This window comes from Phacochoerus africanus, chromosome 1 (genome assembly GCF_016906955.1).
Source record: "Phacochoerus africanus isolate WHEZ1 chromosome 1, ROS_Pafr_v1, whole genome shotgun sequence".
In the NCBI taxonomy this organism is placed as follows: Eukaryota; Metazoa; Chordata; class Mammalia; order Artiodactyla; family Suidae; genus Phacochoerus; species Phacochoerus africanus.
In genome coordinates, this window is record NC_062544.1 from 286,059,681 (window position 1) to 286,083,337 (window position 23,657).

Consider the following 23,657-nt stretch of genomic DNA (forward strand, 5'->3'; position numbering starts at 1 on the left):
TGTCCATGGGGACCCAGGCTCGATCGCTGGCCTCGCTCGGTGGGTTAAGGACCCAGCGTTGCCACAAGCTGTGGTGCAGGTTGCAGATGTGGCTCCAATTCGACCCCTAGCCCAGGAACTTCCACATGCATCAGATGTGGCCCTAAAAAGAAAAGAAAAACTTAAATAGCGACAGAGTCGCCCACTAAAGTGGAAAGAACGCCAAGTGTCAGAAATCTGAGGTCTGTGAGGAGCCAGCGGCTCCAGGACTGAGGCCGAGGGTCCAGGGAGGACGAGGCAGGAGAAGCGAGGCAGCTGCGGGCCTTGGAGAGGTCACAGCATCCCATCAGGCTGGGGTCGGGACCTGGACTGAAAGGTGCGGCTGGGCTGGGCTGGCTGGCGGCACTGCGGGGGTGTTTGGGGGGGGGGGGGGGCGTCCCGCAGGCCAGGGCAGCGAGCAGGAAGCCTCCTGCCAGGGTTCCAGGCAGACCCACCGGGAAGCCGCCCCCAGGGGCCCCAGGAGACCGTGTCACTGAGCACCCCGTGCTGCTGGCCGGCAGACCCCAGCCAGGAGGAGAGCAGCTGGGCCCGGAGCAGCGGCCGGTCCTCCTGCAGTGCCCCCACCCCCCAGCTTCCCGTCCCAACCACGCTTGATGTTGCGCCCACCCACAAAGCAGAGAGGCAGAGGGTCCCACTGCAAGGCCACAGACGCTGAGAAGCCCCCAGCCAGAGGGAGACAGACGCTGGGGACAGTAGGCAGGCCCGGAGACAGCAAAGGAACTTCCACAAAGAAAGAAAAATCAAAGCCTGTCAACCTGGACACTGACATCCAGTGGAAACATCGCCCACAGTGAAGGCCCCAGAAGCAAACGGACAGAGGACAGGCGGCCTTTCCTACAAAGGCTGCTGGGGCCCGCGGACCCCCAGCCAAAAGCAGAACCACCCCATGACGGACCTCGGGCCTGAATGTAAAACGCGAGATGACAAAAGCTTTAGAAATAGGACAGGAGAAAAGCGGCAGGGGCTTGGGCAGGAAGAGGGTTCCTGACACCAAAAACGCCACCATCAGAGGAAAACCCGATACCGGGGACTTGTCAATACTAAAGGTGTTTGCTTCTGCAAAAGACCCCACTGTGTGCAAAGGAGGAGAGCACGCACACACTGGGAGGGGCCGTCCACAAACCACATCTGGCAAAGAACCTGCACAAAGACCCAGAGCTCGGCGGGGAGAAGTCAAGCAGCCCAGTCGGAATCAGTGAAACATGGGCACGAGGCGCACCCGGCGCGGTGGCTTGAGAACCCGACTAGGAGCCACAAGAGTTATTTGAGCACTGCTTCCAGTGAGTGACAGACGCACACAGAAATCAGGAAGAGGATGGAGTTCCCCTCGTGGCGCCGTGGTTAACGCATCCGATGAGGAACCGTGAGGTTGCGGGTTCGGTACCTGGCCTCGCTCCGTGGGTTAAGGATCCGGCGTTGCCATGCGCTGTGGTGTAGGTTGCAGACGTGACTCGGATCCCGCGTTGCTGTGGCTCTGGCGAAGGCCAGCGGCTACAGCTCTTATTGGACCCCTAGCCTGGGAACCTCCATATGCCGCAAGGGCGGCCCAAGCAACAGGAAAAAGACAAAAAAAAAAAAAGAAATCAGGAAGAGGGTTGTGTTCCTTAAACTGGTAACACCCAGGAGCATCACCAGGCAGACCCGACTGCCATCTAGACACCAGCCAACTACAATGCGCGAAAAATCACATCGAGGAGCCTAAAACGAGGCTCAATGAACCTACAAAGAAAACATATTGAGACCACAGTGGAACTAAAGCCAGAAATCAAATTTAAAAATCTGAAGGAAAAGAAAATCAAATGTTTGGAAATGAAACCACATGTTCCAAGAGTCCATGGATCAAAAAAAAAAAAAAAAAAATCACAAGGAAAATTGGAAAGAGAAATGCACACAGGATTCAGGCAACAGGCCGCTGCAGGAAAAAGCCACAGCCTCCGACCTGCGTCTCTATTAGAAGTGCCTCCGAGGAGTTCCTGTCGTGGCGCAGTGGTTAACAAATCCGACTAGGAACCATGAGGTTGCGGGTTCAGTCCCTGCCCTTGCTCAGTGGGTTAACGATCCGGCGTGGCCGTGAGCTATGGTGTAGGATGCAGACGCGGCTCGGATCCCGTGTTGCTGTGGCCCTGGCATAGGCCGGTGGCTGCAGCTCCGATTCGACCCCTAGCCTGGGAACCTCCATATGCCGCGGGAGCGGCCCAAGAAACAGCAAAAAGACAAAAAAAAAAAAAAAAGAAGTGCCTCCAAAACAGTCGCGCCCGGCCGGTCACCCCTCCCCTCCCTGATACCTGCACCCAGGCTTCCTGCGGCCAAACTTGCCAGAGCAAAGACAGCTGATGGAGCAGGGCTCGCCCAGGCTCGGGGGGGAGGGGGGACACAGCAGCTGAGGTCACTGGCAGCAGGTCAATACAGCTTAGTCTGAGCTGCGCAGGGAGCACCGAGAAGTACCTAAGTAACTTCAGAGCTGTCCCCAGAACCCGGGGTGCGCAGGCCTCTCGCCTGGGCCCCACCCGAGCTCCTGCCAGCCGCTTGGCATCACCTGGCGGGGGGGTGTGTGTGTCAGAAGCCAGCTCACACCCCCTCGGCTCCACCCCTGCCGCCGGGCTCAGGCACCCGCCCTCGGGGTCACCACGAACAACACGAGGCGGAAGGGCACAAAAACGGGGTTTTTCCAAATACATGAAGCAGCTCAGTGAACACACTGCACAGACGGGAGAGATCCTCCTCAGGGTGACAAGCTTCTCTGGGAAGGGCCAGATGGTAAAGCTCGCGGCAGACGCAGGCCACCAGGCCACCACGCCTCCGCAGCCACCTCCCGCGCTCCGCTGCGGCAGCCCCAGGCACACGGGGACCCCCCGCCAGCAGGCGGGGCTGTGTCCACCAAAACTTTATTTACAGACACTCACATATCTTGAAATATAAGACTTTTCCCGACCATTTAAAAATGCAGAACCTATGCTTAGCTCACAGACCACGGAAAATCAGGCCACGAGGATGGCCCCGTGGCAGGATGTGGCCCTTGGGCCAGTGTGCTGACCCCTATCTGAGACCAAGACGCCAATAAGAACAAACCTAAATTTCTCCCAAAACCGAGCACTCAGGGCAGCTTATTACTGAAAACACTTCCTGTGCCCAGCGCAGCGCTAACGAGGTCAGGAGCCTCCTAGAGGAAGACCACGGCCAGGGCACCCCTCTGCCCAAGCACCCCCCTGTCCCCGGGCGCACCCCCCCTGTCCCCGGGCACCTCACTCTGCCCAGGCACCCCCCGTCCCCAGGCACACCCCCTCTGCCTGGGCACCCCCGCCCCCGGGCACCCTCTTCTGTCCCCAGGTACCCCCTCTGCTCGTGAACTACCTTTGTCTGAGGCGGCCCCTATCTGGGAGGGTCCCACAGTCCCCTTGTGGGAAGTGACTCTGAGCAACTCGCAGGCAGCACTGCCTTGAGATCAGGGCTCTCAAAGTGAAACAAGGCCCTTGGGGAAGCAGGAAGCATCCAGCTCCTGATACACAAAATCATTTGCCCCCAAGCACCGTGCCACACCCCACACCGAACCTATTCCTTCAGGTCAAAAGCTGAACATTTCAACCACAAACAATCCCCTCATCAGAAACGGGTTTTTTGCTGCATGTATTTTGCCATCAGCTCCACGTGTTGTGCTGCATTTCCAGAAGCTGCCGGCGAGCCGTCTTGCTGAGCGACGAGGCGGGTGGAGCGGGTGTTCCTGGGCCGCGGTGCGGCCAGCGCCACCCCAGAGGCTGTCCTCCCCGCGGTCCCGTCACCACCCGTGGAGGAGTGTCCGGGCCGCCTCTGTCCACGGACCCGACTCACTGGCCTCTGCAGGCGCCTCCCCGGGTTGCCCCAGCCCGAGGCGCCCCCATCCAGAAGGCGAGGGGACAGGAGCAAAGCCCAGGGTCCAGGGCCCCGGCCTGAGTCAGGGGACGCCCTTCCCTGTCGAGGGGGGGGCGCTGCGGGCCCTGCTTCCCGGGGCTGCCCACACCCCTGTGTCAGGACGAGCAGCCCCGAGGCTCTTCCCCGGCCTTCACCCTCTTGGCCGGCCCGTTGGGCCCGGGCAGCGGGTCCCGGCGCCGCTTCCTCTCCAGCTGCTGTTGCAGCCGCTCCTCCTTCCTCTTCAGGTAGGTGGTCATGTTGTCACAGGTAGCCTTGTAGAGGCTGCTAAAGCCACCGTCTGTGCCAGCAGAGCCTGCGCGGGAGGAACGAGAGGGCTGCCAGGAGGGCCTGGGAGGCCCCAGGACTCTGCCTCTAGCGGGACCTGGTGGCCGGAAGGACCTCCTGTGACAAGGAATGGACTCGGTGGCCCCCAGCCCCCAGGGGACTCGTGGCACCTTCTCCAGCACGGTGCCCACCTCCAGGCGCCACACCCAGCTGGACCAAGGACTCGACCCGACAGCACACACGAGGGCCGGGTGGTCCCTGGAGACCAGGTGCAGAGGCCAAGGCTGCGTCTCGTCAGCACCTGTGCCCCGTCCCTGGTGCTGGGGACCTCTGTGTCCTCCAGCCAGCGGGGAAGCGGGGCCCTTGTCCAGCGGCGAGCGGCAGGGACCTGTATCCCACCGACCAGCAGGAGGCCTGGATGCAGATCCTGCTGCAGGGGGACCTGAGACGAGCCCAGCAGGGAAGCTGGGCCGTGGGGCGCACAGGAACAGCGAGGTGAGCAGCCTGCAGTCTGAACCCGCTGAGCCGGGCGCCGTGCTACGCAGCCAAGGAGACGGATTCAGGCGGGGTAGAGGTCAAGGCTCCAGGGGCAGGAGGGGTCCCTGACCGCACCCCAGCTCAGCAACTGCGTGGCACCCGTCAGCAGCCCACAGGCCGTGCGCTGCACTCGTGACTTGCGCCTGCTGCACGCGTGTCCCCGTCACCTCCACCCCACCCTCTCTCCGCAAACCCTGCCCTTCCGTGATGTTCAAGGTCAGGTTCTCTTCCTGCCGGGCCCCCAGCCCCCCTCACATCTGCACTGCCAACAGGCTCCACCTGCAGAACCTCGCAGGAAGCATCAGCGAGGCCCAAGGCTGTCCCGCTCCCGCTGCAGCTCCAGCCTCACCCTGGGGAGCACGCGGCCCCACCCCCGCCCCAGGAGGAGGGAGGAAGCTGGCTGGGGACACAGAGCCCGCCGGCCACGGGAGGGACCCGTCCCGCAACCACAGAAACCAAAGCTCCATGGTCTCCGCGGAGCCCCAAAGACCCCGACGTCCACTGGGACAGTGGTTTGTCTCCATCCTGGGCAACAACCCTCAGGCGACAGCACCTGAACACTGGGCTGGGTTAGAAACATCCTCCAGACACAGCCAGAGACCCGCCTGTTGCCAGAGGCGTCTGGGCGCTTCACCTCCCACGGGACAGCGGCGCGGCTCGCCCTGGGCCCTGCAGGATCAACGTCCTCGGCTCGGCCGGCCCAGCCCCACGTGACCACCCCCACGATACCAGAGCGGCTTCCGACCGCGTGGCCACGGCCGGCGCCCTCACCTTCCAGCATGGCCCAGTTCCCACGAAGGAGAGCGGAGAGCCTCTCCACCTCGGCGCTGTCGCCGTCGGACTGCGAGACGAACAGAAACCCTTCATCAGCAGGAGGCCCCGGCGCCCCGCAGGGCGACGTCCGCTCATCACGGCGACTCTGAGGAGCCTGGACGCCACAGGCCCCCGCACGCGCCCCCGCTCACCGCTCTTTTCAGATTAAAACACCCGAAGGAGCTGTCGGGTGGCCCGAGGCCTCAGCGCTCGGCAAGGACGTGCAAGCGGCCAGGGTCCTTCGAGCTCCGTCTGCGGGCCCAGGGCGGCTCGCGGGACGCAGACGGGGGAGGTGAGGCCCAGCTGCACACACGGGCTCACCCAGACCCCCTCGGCGATCGGAGGGACCCTCCCCAGGCAGAGGCCAGGCTAGGCCTGCAGTCGTCAAGGACACGTGCCCAGCAACTGTGCGCTTTTCTCCCAGAGAGACTCATAAACGCGCCAGTCACGGGAAAAGACGCCAACGATGGCAACGTCCCTCAGGCACCATGACACCGAGGAACCCGGCCAGGGTCCCCAGCTGCCTGCACCCACGTCCCGGGCCCTGCGGCTGCCCCTCCCCGCCCCCGTGACACAGCCTCTGGCACCGACGGGATGGGGCTGAAAGGGGTCAGTGCGGTCCCCCCCCGCCCAGCAGGGGCCCAGCACGTCTCACCTGCCAGTGGCCGTCCACCGGCCTGCAGAGCACGAGGGGGGCCTCCTGGCAGTCCTGCAGGACCCAGAGCCCCCGGCTCTCCTCGAAGGCAGCGTCCCACACTCTGTGCTGGAAAGACAGTTGCTGTCTGTAGACCAACTGCCGCCGGGCGGTGTCCAGCTGGAAGAGGAAGACCACCGGGAGCCTTCCCAGAGAGGGCACAGTCACCACGGCGCCAGGGCCCCGGGCTCGCGCAGCCCCAGCCGGCCCTGCCAGCGGCTCCCCGAGCCAGAGCACCAGCTGCTGCCGCTTCCCCAAGCAAAGGACCGTCCTGGTCCCGGGGCTCCGGAGAGGCGCGCCACGCAGAAGGGACAAGAGAAAACCGCGCAGAGAGGACGGCCGTTCCGGCTGCGGGGCTGCGGACGGGACACGGGGGCCGAGGTCGGGACACTGGGGCCGAGGTCAGGACACGGCGCCCTCGGGACGCCTGCGCCCGCGTCTCTAACGTCAACCCCAGGCCTGAGGACACTGAGAACCTCGGGCGGAAGCCTGACCCCTCCCCACACCACCTGCCCGGCACCACGGCCTCAGGCCCCCGGGCCCAACCGGGCCGACGAGGCTGCGACCCCATCGCACAGAGGCGCCGCAGGAGGTCAAGGACACCATCACGCCGGCGGGTCCAGACCGGGCGTGAGAGGCGGGCAGGAAGAAAGGCACCCCCTCCCTCCCGCTCCAGTGGGGGCACACCCCGCAGGGCGAGGCTGTGCCCAGAACACTGTCCAAAGTTCCTGATTCAGGGGTCGCGACCCGTGGGGCCACAGTGACGACTCACTTGTCCCCCCCGCCCCGCCGTCCGCGCGATCCAGGAGCTCACCTGTCACACAGCAGCGCCACGCACTGCTCCCGGGGCCAGTAGGCAATCCTGGACGCAGCAAACCTCTGCAAGGAAAGGCGGCGGCTTCAGCGATGCCAGCCTCGCGAGGACCTGACACCAGGCTGCCCCGTCCAAACCGAGAGCAGCATCACAGGACAGGGGGGCCCCACGCATGGCCCATGATGGGCAAAGACGACGCCACAGAACCCTCTGGAAACCGGTGAGGGCACAGGTCACGGCGATTCCCACACGTGGGGCAGACGGCAGAGGCCGCTCCGTGGCTCTGCCCGCCCCTCCAGCCTGTGGAATGTCACCAAAGCCAACAGAACGGGTCAGAAAGCCAGGGGACCGAGGGCACACAGAAAGAAAGGGCCTGTGACCACAGCAGCCTGAGAGCCAGCGTCCACATGTCCCCCCAGAGGAAGCGCCCCTGGGCCACAAGCAGCGGAGAGGCTGCGGTGGGGGGCTGCCCCTGTGCCCCCCCCACTCCTCGCCATCTGGCAGGCACGGGTGTGAGGACAGCAGCCCGCAGCCATGGCTCTGTCTGTCGGGGCGCAGCAGGGGCAGCCAGAGCAGCAGAGTCCACGGACCTGGAAGCCCTGCAGCCACTGAGTGTGGGGCTCCGGTCCCCGCCAGGCCTGAGTCCACAGACCTGGAGGCCCTGCAGCCCCTGGGCCGGGTTGCTGTGGCCCTGGGGGGTGGGGCTCCGGTCCCCGCCAGGCCTGCCCGTGAACAACAGAAGCAAGGAGCCAGGCCAAGGGCGAGCAGGGGAGCCCTTCGGTTCACATCCAGGCCTCATCGGACACGTGGAAGCCAAACGCCACGGGCTGCCGTCCTGGTCACGGTGATGACGTCAGCCCCCGGCCGACTCTGCCACAAAGACACACAGGCCAATCCTCCCTCTGCACAGGCCCCAGTGGTCCCGGAGTCACGGGCAGGGCCGTCCATCCCCGTGTGACCCTGAACCCCAGCCACACAGGCCCCTCCCGGGAGCATCAGGGCAGGGGGCCCAGAGCCCGAAGGCCCCCTGACAGCTGGAGACCCAGGCGACCAGACCTGGGGACGCACCTGGCCAGTGCACCACCCTGGGGATGAGACCAACCCACAACGGACAGAGGGGGGCCACAGGGGGTGTGCTCAGCCCACCCAGGAGCCTGTCTCCCTTCTCCAAGCGGGACCAGAGGCCCTTCCGTAAACGCGGTTCAGAGCCGAGAGAGATCAACCATCTCCCGCTCACATGGCTGGGGGGCTCGGGCCGCTCCCAAGCTGGAGGAAATCAGCACTGACCAAGGCAACCTTTCCAACGAAAAGGACTTTTTCACAGGACCCCAGTGCCTGGAGAGGCCCCCCAGCCCCCAGCAAAGCCAAGACAAAGCGTGAGGTTACCTGGTCACTCCAGGGCTCCGCCGGCTCCTGCAGGCTGCTCAGGTGACAACAATGCAACTCCCTGCCGCTTCTGTACTCCCAGAGCCTCAGGGTGCGGTCCTGCACACACCGAGATGGTCAGCGCCGCTGGGACAGCCCCCCACCCCCCGCCCCCGGCCCCGCCATCCAGGCTTCACCGGGTCACGGGAACTTAACTCGGCGACAGCCAGGGCGCCTCTCCTACCCAAAGGCTCTTTGCGCTTAGTAACGACCGTGCAGAGAGCCACACGACTCAGCAAGAAAACACAGCGACCCCACACGGCAACTGGGCAACAAGACAACCTGTCACATGCAGGTCGAAGTCAACGCGGGCTGTGCTTGGGCCCAGAGTGCGCACGCGTGCACGCACACACGCACACACGTGGATCCATCCATGAGCACGCATCCGCACAGGGAGAAACGCGTGGGGCCGGTGAGTGTGACAACTGTCCACGTCACTGTTTCAGAACAGGGGAAAAGAGGACGCCCACTTGTCACCGTGAGAGTGTCAGCCTTACTAGGCGCCCCAGAAATAACAGCAGACACAAAGACGGGGAGTTTGTCAGGAACAAGACAAGGACGCCCACTCTCGCCACCGTCACTCAACGTGGTCCTGGTCCCGCCACCAACAAGGACAGCCCCGGACAGCGGTCTCAGCGAGGCCTTTCTGAATATGCCTCCTCACGCGGAGGGAATAAAAGCAAAACTAGACAAGTGGAACCGATACAGAAAGTGTCAACTCGAAGCTCCTGAGGAGGAAGCGGCAGATCAACAAGACAAGCGGCTGCCTGGGAGCAGAGGCCTGCAAGTCACGCATCCGACAGGCGGTTAAAACCCAAACAGACAAGGAGCTTGTGCCCCGCGGCAAGACCCCGTAAAAATGGGTGGAGGACAGGGACACTTTCCGGAAGACGACACACAGGTGCGGCCAACAGACCCACGAAACACGCTCGACAGCCCGACCGTCAGGCAAACGCGACCGAGGCCACAGCGAGGCATCACCTCACGGGCTGGGACGGCCGTCGTCCCAAGACCACAAACAGCAGCTCCCGTCGTGGCTCAGTGCAAACGAACCCGACAGGGAACCAGGAGGTTGCGGGTTCGATCCCTGGCCTCGCTCCGTGGGTCAAGGATCCGGCGTTGCCGTGAGCCGTGGTGTAGGTCGCAGATGCAGCTCGGATCCTGCATTGCTGTGGCTGTGGTGGAGGCTGGCGGCTGCAGCTCCGATTCGACCCCTAGCCTGGGAACCTCCTTATGCTGTGGGTGTGGCCCTCAAAAGACAAGAGACAAGAGACAAAAACAAACACCACAAATAACAGGTGCTGGGCAGGCTGTGGAGAAAAGGGAACCCCAGCACTGCTGGTGGGACTGTGCACCAGTGCAGCCACGACGGAGAAAAGTTTAGAGGTTCCTCAAAAAGTGAGAAATAGAACCACCCTGGGATCCAGCAATTCCACTCCTGAGAAAGGCTCAGAAGGGAAAGAGCTGCCTGTGCAGCTGGTTTTCAGGCCCCCATCCGTCCCGCGGAGCAGGGGGTGAGGCCCCCAGAGACGTGCTGAGGGCGACCAGACCCCAGAAGGACCAAGGGCCTCGGACTCTCCAGAGTGAAAGAGGGGAGACCCAAGGAGACCAGGGACGGAGAGACACACCTGCCTCCCCGCGCTCAGTCTGCAGGGAAGCCCGACCACGACTCACGTGCCCCCTGAGCGCCCGCGCCTCCCGGCACCCAGCCCCGCACCCTCAGAAAGCTGCCCCACGGGTGCGGCCCAGGCCAGGTGGGCGCCTGCTGCTCAGGAGGCGTCAGGCCCCAGCCCAGGCCAGGCCCCCGAGCCGCACGGGACCGTGGGAAGATGAGGGCAGGTGGCAGAGCGTCTGGCAGAGGGCAGGATCAGACGCTGTTAGTCGCTCAGACGCTGCACCGCAGCAAGAGGGCCGCCGGACGCCCCTCTAAAGACGACGCTTCAGAGAAAGGCGCTTCTAGCTGCAGAGCTCCTGGTGCACGGCAGCTGCACTTACGCTTAAAGCCCCACCAAGGCCGAGGCCCTGGGCCCTGCGCCCCCTTCTCCCAGGCGGGCGGGACGGGGAGAGGAGCCACGGGTGGCAGCACCAGGTCCTCCGTGACGCAGAAGGGGTGTCCACCAGCTGCTAAACACGGTCACAGTGCTGTCAGCTGCGCGCCCAGTCCAGCTGGGCACTCGCACACATGCACACACACTCGCACTGGCACAGCCCTGAGCAGGGAGCAAGCACGGGCAGCTCCATGCTGGGCCACGAGCACCACCTAGTGGGCAGCCAGGGGCAAGGACACGCTGACCTCCAACCACAACTGGCAGTCGGCAGGCCCTCCCCCAGGGTGGCTCCGGCCTGGCCGTGTCCCACCGAGGACCCGAGAGGACCCGTGTGCCCATACGGGAGGAGCACTTACCCCGGAGGAAGACAGCAGCAGCTCTGGGTGATCGGGCACCACGAAGATACGGCTGACAAACCTACAGATGGAGGGAGAGGGGGTGGCTGGCCTGCACCCCGACACCCACGGAAGCCCAGAGGAGCAGGCTGCTGGGGGAGGGGGGCTGCACCCCGACACCCCCGGAGGAGCAGGGCTCAGCGGGGAGCCCTGCTCAGGGGCTGCCCCGCACACGCACTTCGAGGGCATCCGCCACACCGGGGTGCCCTGAGAGCAGAGCAGGGGTAGGGGAGAGGGGGGAGCACCACTGCCCTCACCCTCAGGAGCCCTGCTGCCCCAGAAACCAGTCTCAGGCTACTGTTCCCCCCCCCCCCCTCCCCCCCCCACCCCCCACCCCCCGTCTCCTGCGCACCTCAGAAGGCCCCCGTGGCGCCCTGGCCTCAGGCAGTGCCAGCCCCGCCCCAACAGCCTTGAACAAAAGTGCTCGGAAAGGAACAGGGACACCGAGCAGGATAAAGAGCCTGTGTCCACCACGAGGACGCAGCGCAGGCAGGAGCCATCTCAATGTCCCAACAAGGAAGGGGCGGAGACCAGTGTCCACGGCCTTCACCAAGACCCTTGCAGAAAGCAATTACTGGTCGTTTATTCCCTCAGCGAAGTATCTCCTGAGCACCTACTGTGTGCCAGGCGCTGTGCGGCGCAGAGGGCTGCAGATAGCAATGCAGACACCCGACAAAGAGCCTCTGTTTGGGGTGGGGGAGGATAAGGAGACCCTGGGTGTCAGCGGAGGCTCCAACAGCCTGGCTGCAGAAACACAACTGGAGCCACAACGTGAGCCGCCCAGGTCACTCTATCCTCACGAGTAACCGCGTTACACAGGGAACCGGACCCGGGAGAGAGCAACTTTAACACTACGTTCCGACTTAACTCCGTCACCCAAAGCGTCATGTCATTTCCACCTGCAATCAACGTGACAGAGTAACGAAGAGCTGTTTTACTGCTACTTTCACACTGGCTCCGGGGCTGGGCGTTTACACCAAAAGCACCTCTCACTGAAGATTTGGTGGCTCACGGCTCTAACCACACGACCCAGGCTAAGACGAAAGCATCGCGGGAAGCGGTGGGGAGCAGAGGGGAGGAAGGGGGTGGCGGGGGCACAGGTCCCAAGAGGGCGGCTGCGCAGAGCAAAGAGCTGAGGACGAGCACGGTGAAAACAGCACGTGCAAAGGCCCCGAGGCAGAGGGGGAGCAGCCAAGACCCCACAGGAGACGGTGAGTTGGTGATGGGACAGGGGCCAGAGGGTCTGCCGGTCACGAGAACTCCAGACACTAGAGGGCCAGACAACCAAGTAAAAGCCAAAATACAGGCGTTCCCACTAGGGCACAGCAGGGTCCGTGCACCTCTGCAGCAAGAGGACACAGGTTCGATCCCAGGCCCACCGGCACAGTGGGTTAAAGGGCCCGATGCTGTTGCAGCTGAAGCATCGGTCACAGCTGTGACTCGGATCTGACCCCTGGCCTGGGAACTCCGCATGCCATGGGGCAGCCGGAAGGAAAGAAAGGAAGGAAAACAGCAAAGCACGCGGTCACGAGATGCAAAGAGCAGCCACCCGCCCCGAAGGCCCATGTTTACTCACACTGAAAATCAAGGAACCAGGAGCTACCTGAGAACTGAGTAAAATCCATCTAATTCTTCCACTGCCTCAAATAACACAGTTAAAACATTTCAGTCAGTTAAACCAAGTGCGCTTCCTCCGTGCAAACTCTAACTAGCCTTCTGCCTGAGGAGCGCGAGTCTCCAGAAATCCTCGGGTAACGTTAAAATCCACTCACTGAGCAACCTCACCTTCCCGCGGACAGACGACTCGGCAACGACCCCCGCCTGGGCCCCTGAGAGCCTTGGAACTCCTGGCTGCTCCCCGGCCCCCGACACACACCCCTGCGCACCCCTGCCTGCTGACCACTGCTGGGCGCCGAGCGTCTACACGGGGAAAGCAGGCACTTTCTTCCCTGAAACAAGGCCTCGGCCGCGTGGAACCACCGGTGACAGTCACGACCAGAGTGACCGTCGGGGGGTAGGGGCCGCCCGCTGTGCATCCCTCGGGCTCCCGCCGGCAGCAGGGCCAGCCCGCCTGCAGTGACCACAACCTGGGGACCAAGACCTCAGCGCCACCAAGAAAACCCTGGAAAGGGGTTCTGAAGGTTCCAAAGGCCCAGGGACCAGGAGGAGAGCTGGCAGGGGCCTCCGAGCTGTGGGCGCTCACCGGGCTGCCCAGGCCAATCCTTCTCCCAGGAGACGCCTCCCGCCTCACCACCTGCTTCCAGCCAGAGGCTCCCCCTGCGTTTCGAACCTGGGCCTCCCTCTGTGTGGGGGGTGGGGGCAGGGGGACACTCACTCGGTGTGGCCCAGGCAGAAGGACTCGATGCTGTGCGGAGCCGCGGCCCAGCTGACCCGGATCTTCTCGTCCCGGTCGGCGGTGAGGACAAAGCGGTCGTCAGGACTCACGGCCTGTGCCCGAGGGTCAGAAGGGGCAGACCTGCTGTCAGGACAGCCGGCTCCCCTGCTCCCACCCCGCATCTCCACCCCGGCCTCGGCCCCGGCCAGGTGCTCCGAAGGCCACCGCTGCCTCCGGTCGCCGGACACAGCTGCCACTCCACCCCTCCGCCCCACCGGGCACACACCCAGGTCACCTTCCACTCCTTCTTACCCATGTCCCCAGGTCCTGGTGACCTGCCCTTCACCACCCCTAACTCCTGCATGTCCCCGCAGGGTCCCACCTCCTGGCTGCAGCCCGGGCCTCTAGGCAGGGCTGGCACCCAGGGAGGGGGCCGGGAGGATGGCCCGCCAGCTCCCCTCCCCAGCCTGGGCGTCCCTCCCGTGTTGACCAGCCAGCCCCCCAAGTGACCCGTCTTCTTCCACCCTGTTGGCAGCTTCGCCTCCAGAGTCCCGCCCTCCGGCCCGTGCCCACAGCTCTGCCGGGCTGTCCTGCCACAGCAGAACCCAAACCCGCCCGCCTGGCACACAGGCCCGCCTCGCCCTCCTCGTCCCACCTGAGCCGCATCACAGCAGAACCAGGGCAGCACGTCACCCACGTACCACGTCCAGCAGCATCGACAGGTGTCCGAGTTCAAGCTTGCCGCCCCCGTGCGGCTCCGGCACCGAGAAGGAATAAACATCCCCGGACTTGTCCGCCACCAAAACCTTCTCCTCGGAGGCCGTGAAGCTCAGGGCCGTGCACCTCCTCACCACGGTCCTGGAAGGCCAGAGACGCCACGGTCGGCAGACGGGGCTCAGGGCCGGGCCGCCCGCTGACCTGCAAGCCACCTGTCGGCTGCCCGCCCTGTGGCGGTCACCGAAGATGGTGCCCCCAAAAAGGCAATTGTGAGCATGGAAACAGCCAATGCCCCGGACAGAGGTTACTTTATAATTTTCTCCTTCTAAAAACGTGCTCATGGCAGGATCTGGGTGGTGGGGAGCTAAGCCTCCAACACAGAAGCCTCTGGACTGCGCTGTGCTTGCAGCCTGCCATAGCAGGATGCCTGGGGCACTTCTGGAAGGAGACCACGGCCAGCTCCCTAAACACCAAACTGTGGCTTCCGGGGCACCTGGCCGGGCACCTCCCGGATGCAATCAAAACTGCGCCGGACCCGCCTGCCCTGCGCTTCCCACCCAGGCCCACACTCCAACCCCAAGGCCTGCGCCCACCCACTGCTGGCATGGCCACCTGGAGCAGGAGCCCACCCATGCCACTCATGCGAGACACATGAAAACGAAAGCCCATGATGCCCGATGCCAGGCGGACATGCCACGGGCAGCGAGACGGCACCACACCCTCCGCTGGGCAGCCCCGAGGGCACGGCACCAACTCAGACCCCTGATCTAGAGCCACAGCATCTGTCACAGCTGAGAGCTGGTTCAATGATGAGCTGGTCAGGGACAAAATGACACACAGGGACACGGGCCCCACAGCCCGCCTGCGCACCCCAGGGTCCGGGGCTAGGCTAGTTCCCCCTGACTCCGTCTCTCACTATTCCTACCACGCCTCTCCACGAGCAGGTGTCTGTAGGTCTATTTTACATTGGACACGAGCCCTGACACTGCTTTACAGACGAGGCCTTACGTTCATCCGCACATGGCCTCGTCACAATGCCAGTCCCAGCTTGCTCGTCACCCGAGGGCTGGACGGGGACCCACTGTCCCCGTAGAGAGCTAACACCCTGCAGAAGGTGCCTGGCTCATGGCAGCCGGACTCCAGATGTTGGCCTGATGAAGCTTCAAGGAATCGCCTCCCCAGCACAAGGGCCAAGGGACCCTGCCCTCCCCGCAGGAGGGACAGGAGGACAGAGAAGCAAGCAAGTGGGGCCACACCGGGCTCCAGGCGCTGGGCTCCCAGGCGCAGCCGGAGCACCCCCAGGGCACGGGCAGCCTCAGCGAGGAGGAGAAAGGTGATAAATAGGGGGAAACAATGACACGCTCCAGGACGTGATTAATCCAAATTCTCCCAGTGCCGGTAATTTAAACAAAGTCCACAAAGTCCGGGCTGCACCAGCAAAGCAGCAGCCTGTCCTAAAGGGCAAATCAGGCAGCTGCCCGGAGCACAGCCACAGCCTTAGCCTTCTGGGGGCGGGGCCAGGGCCTCTGGGGGCGGGGCCACAACCTTGTGGCACAGGTCTCGGGCCTTCCTGAGGGACTAAGGGGCTTGGATTCCAGTGAACTAGGCCCACCTCCCACTGCATCCCCTCCCACCAGCCGGGCACAGACATGGCACTCTGGATCCTGCCCCTCAGTGCTCTGCCGGCTGAGGGCTTTCAGCTGCTCAGGCTGAATCCATCCTGGCAACAACTGAAGCACATGGCTCTGCTGCAAGGAGTAGGTCTGGGTCGGAGGGCACCGGGTGGCAGGTGGGGGGCAGGTCATCAGCGGTAGGCGGGCCATATGGTGACCGCGAAAGGAGGCCAGGCACCCGCCTTCAGCCTCCGCAGGGCCTGAGGTCTCAGCACCTTCCCTGCCTCCACGGCATCCTGATCCCTGGCCCAGGTCCCCCAGGGTGGTGTGGCCCATCCCCTCTGCCAGAGACAGAGGAAGTGCCCGCTGGGGCAAGCTCGGAGCTGGAAGCGAGGCCGGGCGAGTATGAACGCACTGGACGTCAGCGGCACCAAGGGTCAGGGCCTATCGACCCGAAGGGGGGCCTGTGTCCCCAAAGCAGACGGCTGCCAGGTCCGACGAGTGCTGTGCCGGCCAGAGTGACGTCTGCCAGCCCAGCGGGGTGGGGCGAGGGGAGCACAAGCCGCACCCACCTCCCTCTGTGCTCCCCCAGAAGCTCAATCAGAGAAGGGAGGCGAGCTCGGGGAACCTACAGGACAAGGCGGGGGAGGGGGGTGGAGGAGCGGCCGCCTGAGGCTGGCCCTGGCCCCGCCATCGCCATCACCTTCGGGAGGCTGCCCTGCACCAGGGCGGGCGGGGCCCTGGCGCCTCAAGGTCAGCAGTCACCTCTCCCACTCCGGTACCACCTAAGGCAGGCATCTACACAACGTTACTGCGTTGATGCCAACTTAAACACCCGCGTATACAGCAGAAAAGACCCCATCAACCACATGCAGGTTTCAACTGACCTCGAAGCCTCACTACCTTTATGCTCTATCCGTGACAACCTGGAGAAGCAACTACTCGTTCCTGCAACACAGTTGGAGACCAAATAAGAAAGACTTAAGAGGACGCTGTTACATCACAAGACACAGAACATGTATAAACGAAAACTTAGGAGTTCCCGTCGTGGCGCAGCGGAAACAAACCCAATTAGGAACCATGAGGTTTCGAGTTCGATCCCTGGCCTTGCTCAGTGGGTTAGGGATCTGGTGTTGCCGTGAGCTGTGGTGTAGGTCGCAGATGCAGCTTACATCCCTTGTTGCTGTGGCTCTGGCGGAGGCCGGCGGCTACAGCTCTGATTCTACCCCTAGCCTGGGAACCTCCATATGCTGCAAGTGTAGCTCTAAAAAACAAAAACAAAAAAAAAAAGGCCGATGGTTCATTTTTGTTCCCGCTCTGTACTTCCCTGAGGCTTCTAAATTTTACGTGAACCACAAACTTAAAGGGAGAGAATTTTCATTCTCGTTTTTTCAAATGACCGTCCCGGGACACCACACTGTGCTCCAGGGACCAGGGAGGGCCCCGAAGAAGCTGCCCTCACTCATCCTCCCTCCCGCAGTCAGGCTCCTGCCCGCAGCAGGGCCAGCCGACGGAGACGAGGCCACCAGGACGGCTCAACCACAGCCTGGTGCTCCTGCAGCGATGCCACCGAACGGGCAGGGGAACGTGTGGACGCTCCGGATGGACACACATGGAAAAAACCCAAGTTCCCCAACAGGATCGGCCCAGGGGGAAAGCAGAGGCCATGAGAAACAGCTCAAAGATGCAAGTCTCTGGATAAAAAGCCGCTCTCCTCACTGCCACAAGGAGAGCACCCAGGGCCCCCTCCTTCTACCGCACGGCCCCAAGGCCAAGGCTGGATGTTCCTCAGTGCTGCCCGGGGGCGAGGGCAGAGGGAAAACCTCGTGGGAAGGGAATCTGTGGCCGTCGTCTCCCCAGCCGACGGTACACGGCCTCGGAATGGGCCGTTCATTCCTGGCAACAGATAAAAAATTACACTCGCACGTAATAAATCACTGAAACATGTTCTGAAAGAGCAAAACAAGTGAAATGCAACTGAGAAACGTCCATCTAGGAGTTCCCAGCCTGGCTTGGTGGTAATGAGCCCGACGAGTACCCATGAGGTTGGGGGTTCGATCCCTGGACTCGCTCAGTGGGTTAAGGATCCGGCATTGCCATGAGCTGTGGTGTAGGTCACAGACACGGCTCAGATCTGGCGTGGCTGTGGTGTAGGCCAGCGGCTACAGCTCTGATTTGACCCTCAGCCTGGGAACCTCCATATGCCGAAAGTGCAGCCCTAGGAAGACTAAAATAAAAGAAAGAAACATCCTTCAAGAGAGGTCAAGAAAAGGCCTGTGATCCCCATGAGGGGCCTGCCCGGGGTCCCTCCGCTTCACGCCACACGGAGCAGCGGGGTCATCTCTCCCACGGGCTCCGGGCCGCCTCCCACACCCCCTTCAGCCCCGGGAGACCCCAGGTCTCCTCTGACCAGGCCTGACCCCCAGTCCCCTCGCCAACCTCGAGGGTCAGATGCAGATTAACGACGTCCCCGGAGAGCCACCAGAGCTGTGACTTGACGCCACAGAGAACCAGTCTGCGTGCCCTCAAAGTACCCTGGTAGTTCTACAAGGTTGCAGAAGCAAAGCCAGACAGACAGCCCGCTTTGGCAAAAGAATTCCCACCCGGTTGCTTTAGAGGGTTCGATTCCCACCTTTGAGGGCAAAGCCCCCTTGGAGAATGCGAGGTCAGGTACAGAAACACCCCAGAAAAACTCGGCCCGGGTCAGGAGCGGGGATTCATGGCTGTCCTAGGCTGAAACAGGTCCCCTAAATTCACAAGCTGGAGCCCGGCACCGCGCCCAGGCCACTCGGCCCAGAACGTGACGGTGCAGGAGACAGCGGCCAGCAGGTGCCACCGCCGCCGCCCCGCAGTCAAGCAGCTCCACAGCTCCAAGGCCAAGTTCCCACTCCCCAGACCAGGTCCTCCATCCCAACACGTTCTTTCAGATGCAGCCCCCCCCGTCCCCCATCTGCCCCAAATAAAGCTCTTTGGGGGGGGGAAATCTCACCTGTTGCGATCTGAACACCACCCCCCCCCGACCCCAGGACCTCAGAATGCGGTTCTATTTGGAAAAAGAGCCTTTACAGGTGACTAAGGTGCAGTGTGGCAGTTTGGGTGGGTCCTGACCCACTATGATGGGTGCCCTTCCAAGAGGAGACCTGGGCACACAAAGAGACAACGAGGAGGTGACACCCTGAGGGACAACCGTGTGAAGGGGTAGCAAGGTGGCAGCCCCTAAAGCCACATCCAGGAGAAAACCAGTCCCGCTGCCTCCTCGCTCCTGGACTTCCCGCCTCCAGACCAGCGAGGAACAAATACCTACGGTTTAAGCCACAGGGTTACAGCAGCCCTGCTGACCAGTCAGCTGCCACCTGCTGTCACCCCTGTCACGGTTCACCCTCCCCCGTCCCTACAGGCTGTGGAGGCCAAACCAAGGCCAAGGGCAAGGGCCACGGGCAGGGGCTCAGGGTCAGAGACCTCCAGGCTCCTTGGAGGCCTTTACCTTGAATCTGGTAAAAACGAAGCGATGCCATCGAATGCGATGTTTAACTGGAGTGGAATCGAGGCCGGAGTGGGTATTCTTTGCTTCTGGTGCCACCTGGAACGTGGCTTTCTAGTCCTCTCTTAGACGGTAAGACGAAATAAAGTTCCAGCAGTGTGGCTTCCCCAGCACAGGCCTGCATCGGCTGCAAGGGGAAACCTCTCGACCGAGGCCCTTCGGTCGTTCAGACACTGGAACTACGCAGGTTCAGTTCTGATCACCAAGGGAGAGCTAAACTACGCAGCCCCCCCGCCGGAGGGGGGGCCTCTGCTCCACATGGCTGCTTCCATCAGCTTCACAGAACAACCGGAACAAAGCCCGCCTGCCCCTCTAAAGGGAACAGGGAGCCGTGTACCAGGAGGCGGTCACAGCCAAAGCAACGCGTATAGCCTCGCACCTCCTGTGAGCTAAGACGGGGAAGCTCTCAGGAAGTCAGGGCTCAGGACTGCAGCACCAGCCCTGGGGGGCGGCGGAGAGCTTCAGAGAGGACTAAAGGGCACGTGCTCTTGGCTGGGTGAGCGCACACGCCGAGGCCTGGGGACATCCCTGTTGGAGCTGAGTTACTGGCATCCTGTCCCATCAGCACTCAGCTCCCAATTGTTCTTCAGATAAATAACGCACCAGCTTCAAACTCGCCAGGTTGCAACTGTGGCCCAGGTACCTGAACTTACACAAAACCCCGCCACTCTCGGGGACACGCTGCTGCGCTCTATGTCTGCCACCACAAGGCTGGCGGACACCATGTGGAAAGCAGGATGGCAGTGCGGCCAGGGGCACAGCCGGTCGCCAGAGGAAGCAGGGCAGGACCCAGCTCTGAGCTGAGGGACTCCGACTGCCGTCCAGGCTCCTGGCCAGGGGGTGCGGCTGAGCACAGCGCCCCCCACCCCACTCAGCCCCGACCTAAGAATGCAACCAGGTAACACACGTCAAGCACCGGGAGCCGCCCGGCTACGTGTTAGTCGCCTGCGTCGCAGGTCCTGTCGCTACGGTTACTGGCATGCAAGGCTAAGGTGTGCGTTCAACCGCGAAAGCGTTCAACGTTAGCATCTCATACCTGACACTCAGACATTGCCATGGTTTTGTACGGAAAAGAATCAGACGCTTACTGTCATCGGTCAAGGCAAAATAGCTGCCAGACTTGGAGAAGGTGGACGCCAGGATCGTGTCACTCCCTTTATCCCCGGGCTGTCCGTCCTCCCTGAAAAACAGCATCGGAGAGTCAGGCCCTCCGGAGAGGGAGGCGCACCCCGGGGCTAGCCGTGCGCGTGTGTAAAGACAGCACGGGTACAACGGGTGAGGAGGTTCGCGTGGCCAGAAGGTGAAACATGTCCAGGGGACACGGAGAGGTTAAAGACCACGCGACTCTTTAAGAGCCAAAGCTGGAGTTCCCGTCGTGGCGCAGTGGTTAACGAATCCGACTAGGAACCATGAGGTTGCGGGTTCGGTCCCTGCCCTTGCTCAGTGGGTTAACGATCCGGCGTGGCCGTGAGCTGTGGTGTAGGTTGCAGACGCGGCTCGGATCCCGCGTTGCTGTGGCTCTGGTGTAGGCCGGTGGCTACAGCTCCGATTCGACCCCTAGCCTGGGAACCTCCATATGCCGTGGGAGCGGCCCAAGAAATAGCAACAACAACAACAACAACAAAAAAAAAAAAAGAGCCAAAGCTAATTTTTTGGCCCACAGCATATGGAAGTTCCCCAGGCCAGGGTTCAAACCCACGCCACAGCAACAACCCAGGCCGCGGCAGTAATGACACTAGACCCTTAACCTGCAGAGCCACCAGGGCTCCATAAAGTATTTTAAAAAATGCTAACATTCTTGGGAGTTCCTGTTGTGGCTCAGTGGGTTAAGAGCCCAACACCATGTCCATAAGGATGCAGGTTCAAGGCCTGGCCTTGCTCAGCGGGTTAAGGATCTGGCATTGCTGTGAGCTGCAGCTTAGGTCACAGACGTGGCTCCGATCCAGCGGTGCCGTAGCTGTGGCGTAGTCCCACGTCTGCAGTGCCAATTTGACCCCTGGCCCAGGAACTTTCATATGCTGCAGGGGCAGCCCTAAAAAGACACAAACAAATGAGAAGAGCTAACGAAGTTGAAAGTTAGTTCCACATCTCGCTCCTGAGTTGGTACCTAGTTTAGGCACAACCAGAAAACAGAAGTGAAGAAGAATTCAGCCAACGAGACAACGATTTAACTTCTTAGACTGTACAGTCCCATCATGCAAACCATGAACTGGCCCCGAAGAGGCTGCCCCATCATCTCACCCTTTTTGCTCCTGTTCTTGTGTCTTCTTTTGTGCAGTACTGCAGTCATACGTGAAAAGGCTGTCACCATCACTAAGGAAAAATAACAGACATATTTTAAAAGAAGCACTTGGTTAACAAAAGTGCTCATTCCTGGAGATCCCATCATGGCGCAGATAAAATGAATCCAACTAGGAACCATGAGGTTGCAGGTTTGATCCCTGGCCTTGCTCAGTGGGTTAAGGATCCAGTGTTGCCATGAGCTGTGGTGTAGGTTGCAGACGTGGCTCAGATCTGGCATTGCTGTGGCTGTGGTGTAGGCCGGCAGCTACAGCTCCAATTAGACCCCTAGCCTGGGACCCTCCATATGCCGAGGGTGAAGCCCTAAAGAGACGACAAAAAAAAAAAAAATGCTCATTCCTTTTTTTTTTGGCGGGGGGGGGGGGGGGGGGGGGCGGATCAAAACAATATCTGCACATTCACTCAGGGCCTTATCCTCAAGAAATTGTCTCTGCATGTTTCAGGAAACAGTTAAGGAGTTTTATTTGCTTAACCTGCTATGTTTCTATTTGCCACACAGAACTAGCATGCTCCATCCATACAAATCAGTTAAGTATCATCAATGAGGACAAAAACCCAACAGGAAATAGTATCATGTACTAGAAAAATCAGTACAAGGTGGAATGTGAAGAGAAATAATGTTCTGATGTCACTGAATTTTCAGTAGATCTTCTGCACCCAAGTTTAAAACTGCCATTATTTGTATGGGAAAAAAATACCTCGGAAAAGCTTCCATGGTTGCCAAGCAACCACTCATAAACGCTACCCGTGTTCCCTAATGGACCCTGAGCTCCCCCTCCAGGGCCTGGCACGGAGAAGACGTCCTGCACCAATGTATAGCCATTAAAGTGGTTGCGGCCAAACTGTTTTCACGTGGAACACTGTGGTGCAGGAAGAGAAGCAGGAACTCTGCCAGCCGCCTGCCACCACATCTCCTCAAGAGGTATGGACGGAAACAAGCAGACTGAGTCTACTTGATCCACACCTCTGTGTGGCAGGTGTTAGATACCACGAGGCTCTGAAACAAAAAAACCTGAGACAAACAACAGGTTTGCGAATAAATTTGTGAAATGTGAACTTAACATCGAATTGCTCTAAAACCAAACGTTGAGCAACGAACACAGAGGGTACATTTACATTTGACAGACACCTCGTCTGTTTCAAGTTTGAGAGACTCGAAACTACAGGGGAAAGAAAGAAAGGAACCGAAAGGGACCACTATTAATAAAAATGAGGCTCCTAAGTCAGGACTCTTCGATCAACAAACGTACTGACTAAAAAATTCCGAGGACAATAAAAAAGCTCCGTGAAATGAGAAAAGCAGAAGGAGGACTTTGTGCAGAGCCACTCAAGGGTGGCGTAGGGCGGGGTCCATGGATGTGGGCCGGGATGAGGGAACAGGGAGGACCGCAAGGAGATGGAGGCTAGAAAGGAGTGCGCCCAACACGTTGCCGGAAAGCAAACCCTTCTCCCTAAGGGCGGCCAAGGGCTGCCTTCCTCCCCACCAGCCAGAGATGATCTGACCAGCGTCCTCCGGGTCCCTCACTGGCCCAGCCCCGGCCGCGTCGCCCCCACGTGATCCGTGCCCGCGGAGCCCGGAAGTGTCCGGCGCTGACCGGGCAAAGAGCTGCGCAGAACCACCACTGAGACGGCAAGGGGCGCCCTGCGCGGGTCGTGCGAGAAGGGTGCGGAGAGCTCGCAGGCAGCGGCGGGGCTCCGCCGAGTCACCCCAAGGCGGCGCGGGAGAGCCGGGACCTCAAGGCCCCAACGCGCGACCGCAGCCTGGGCTTCTGCTCCAGGCCTCGACCCCCTCACCTGCTCGAAGTGGAGGTGGCCAGCAACCGGCTGCCGCCTCTCACCACCAGCGCTTCCCCGCACAGCGCCAGCCCTACGGAACTCGCCATTTCTCTGGCCTCTCCGCCACCCACGTGCGCGCCCGGAGCCTCTTTCCGGCCGGCGCTTGGGAGTGACGTCACGCGCAGCCGCCGCGCGGTGACGCGGTGGGACGCACCGCCTCCGGGCATGCGCAGACAGGCTCTCTTGCCCTTCGAATTCTAAGGGGGCGTCCCTCGCGTCTTTGGGGGGGTTTTTGTTCGAATTTGTCCGGGTGAAGTGCACCTGCTTGTTTAGTTTCCGCTCTTCCTCCGGCTTGGGTGGGGCCAGGTCTGGATCTTTCTTGAGCTGGTTGACTTGACCGGCCTCGTACCTACTTGGTTCTTAATAAATACTCCTCCAA

The 23,657-nt window shown here is 61.5% G+C and overlaps 1 protein-coding gene across 6 annotated transcripts; it reads right to left on the bottom strand.

Annotated features, from left to right (window-relative positions):
- Window positions 1-3,644: 3,644 nt before the first annotated feature.
- Window positions 3,645-23,386, bottom strand: WDR4 (WD repeat domain 4). 6 transcript variants are annotated; one of them, XM_047797338.1, is made up of 12 exons: window positions 23,237-23,386; window positions 21,383-21,454; window positions 20,230-20,321; window positions 16,488-16,548; window positions 13,972-14,128; window positions 13,271-13,383; window positions 10,897-10,957; window positions 8,454-8,552; window positions 7,068-7,132; window positions 6,215-6,322; window positions 5,518-5,587; window positions 3,645-4,237 (listed from the first exon to the last, which is right to left on the bottom strand). In XM_047797338.1, the coding sequence occupies exons 1-12, from the start codon at window positions 23,323-23,325 to the stop codon at window positions 4,178-4,180; spliced, it is 1,047 nt and encodes a 348-aa protein (XP_047653294.1). In that variant the 5' UTR covers window positions 23,326-23,386; the 3' UTR covers window positions 3,645-4,177. The 6 variants fall into 6 exon arrangements, with proteins under 6 accessions (XP_047653294.1, XP_047653277.1, XP_047653285.1 ...); XM_047797321.1 differs by having other exon boundaries at window positions 6,215-6,398; XM_047797329.1 differs by lacking the exon at window positions 16,488-16,548 and having other exon boundaries at window positions 6,215-6,398; window positions 20,178-20,321.
- Window positions 23,387-23,657: the final 271 nt, after the last annotated feature.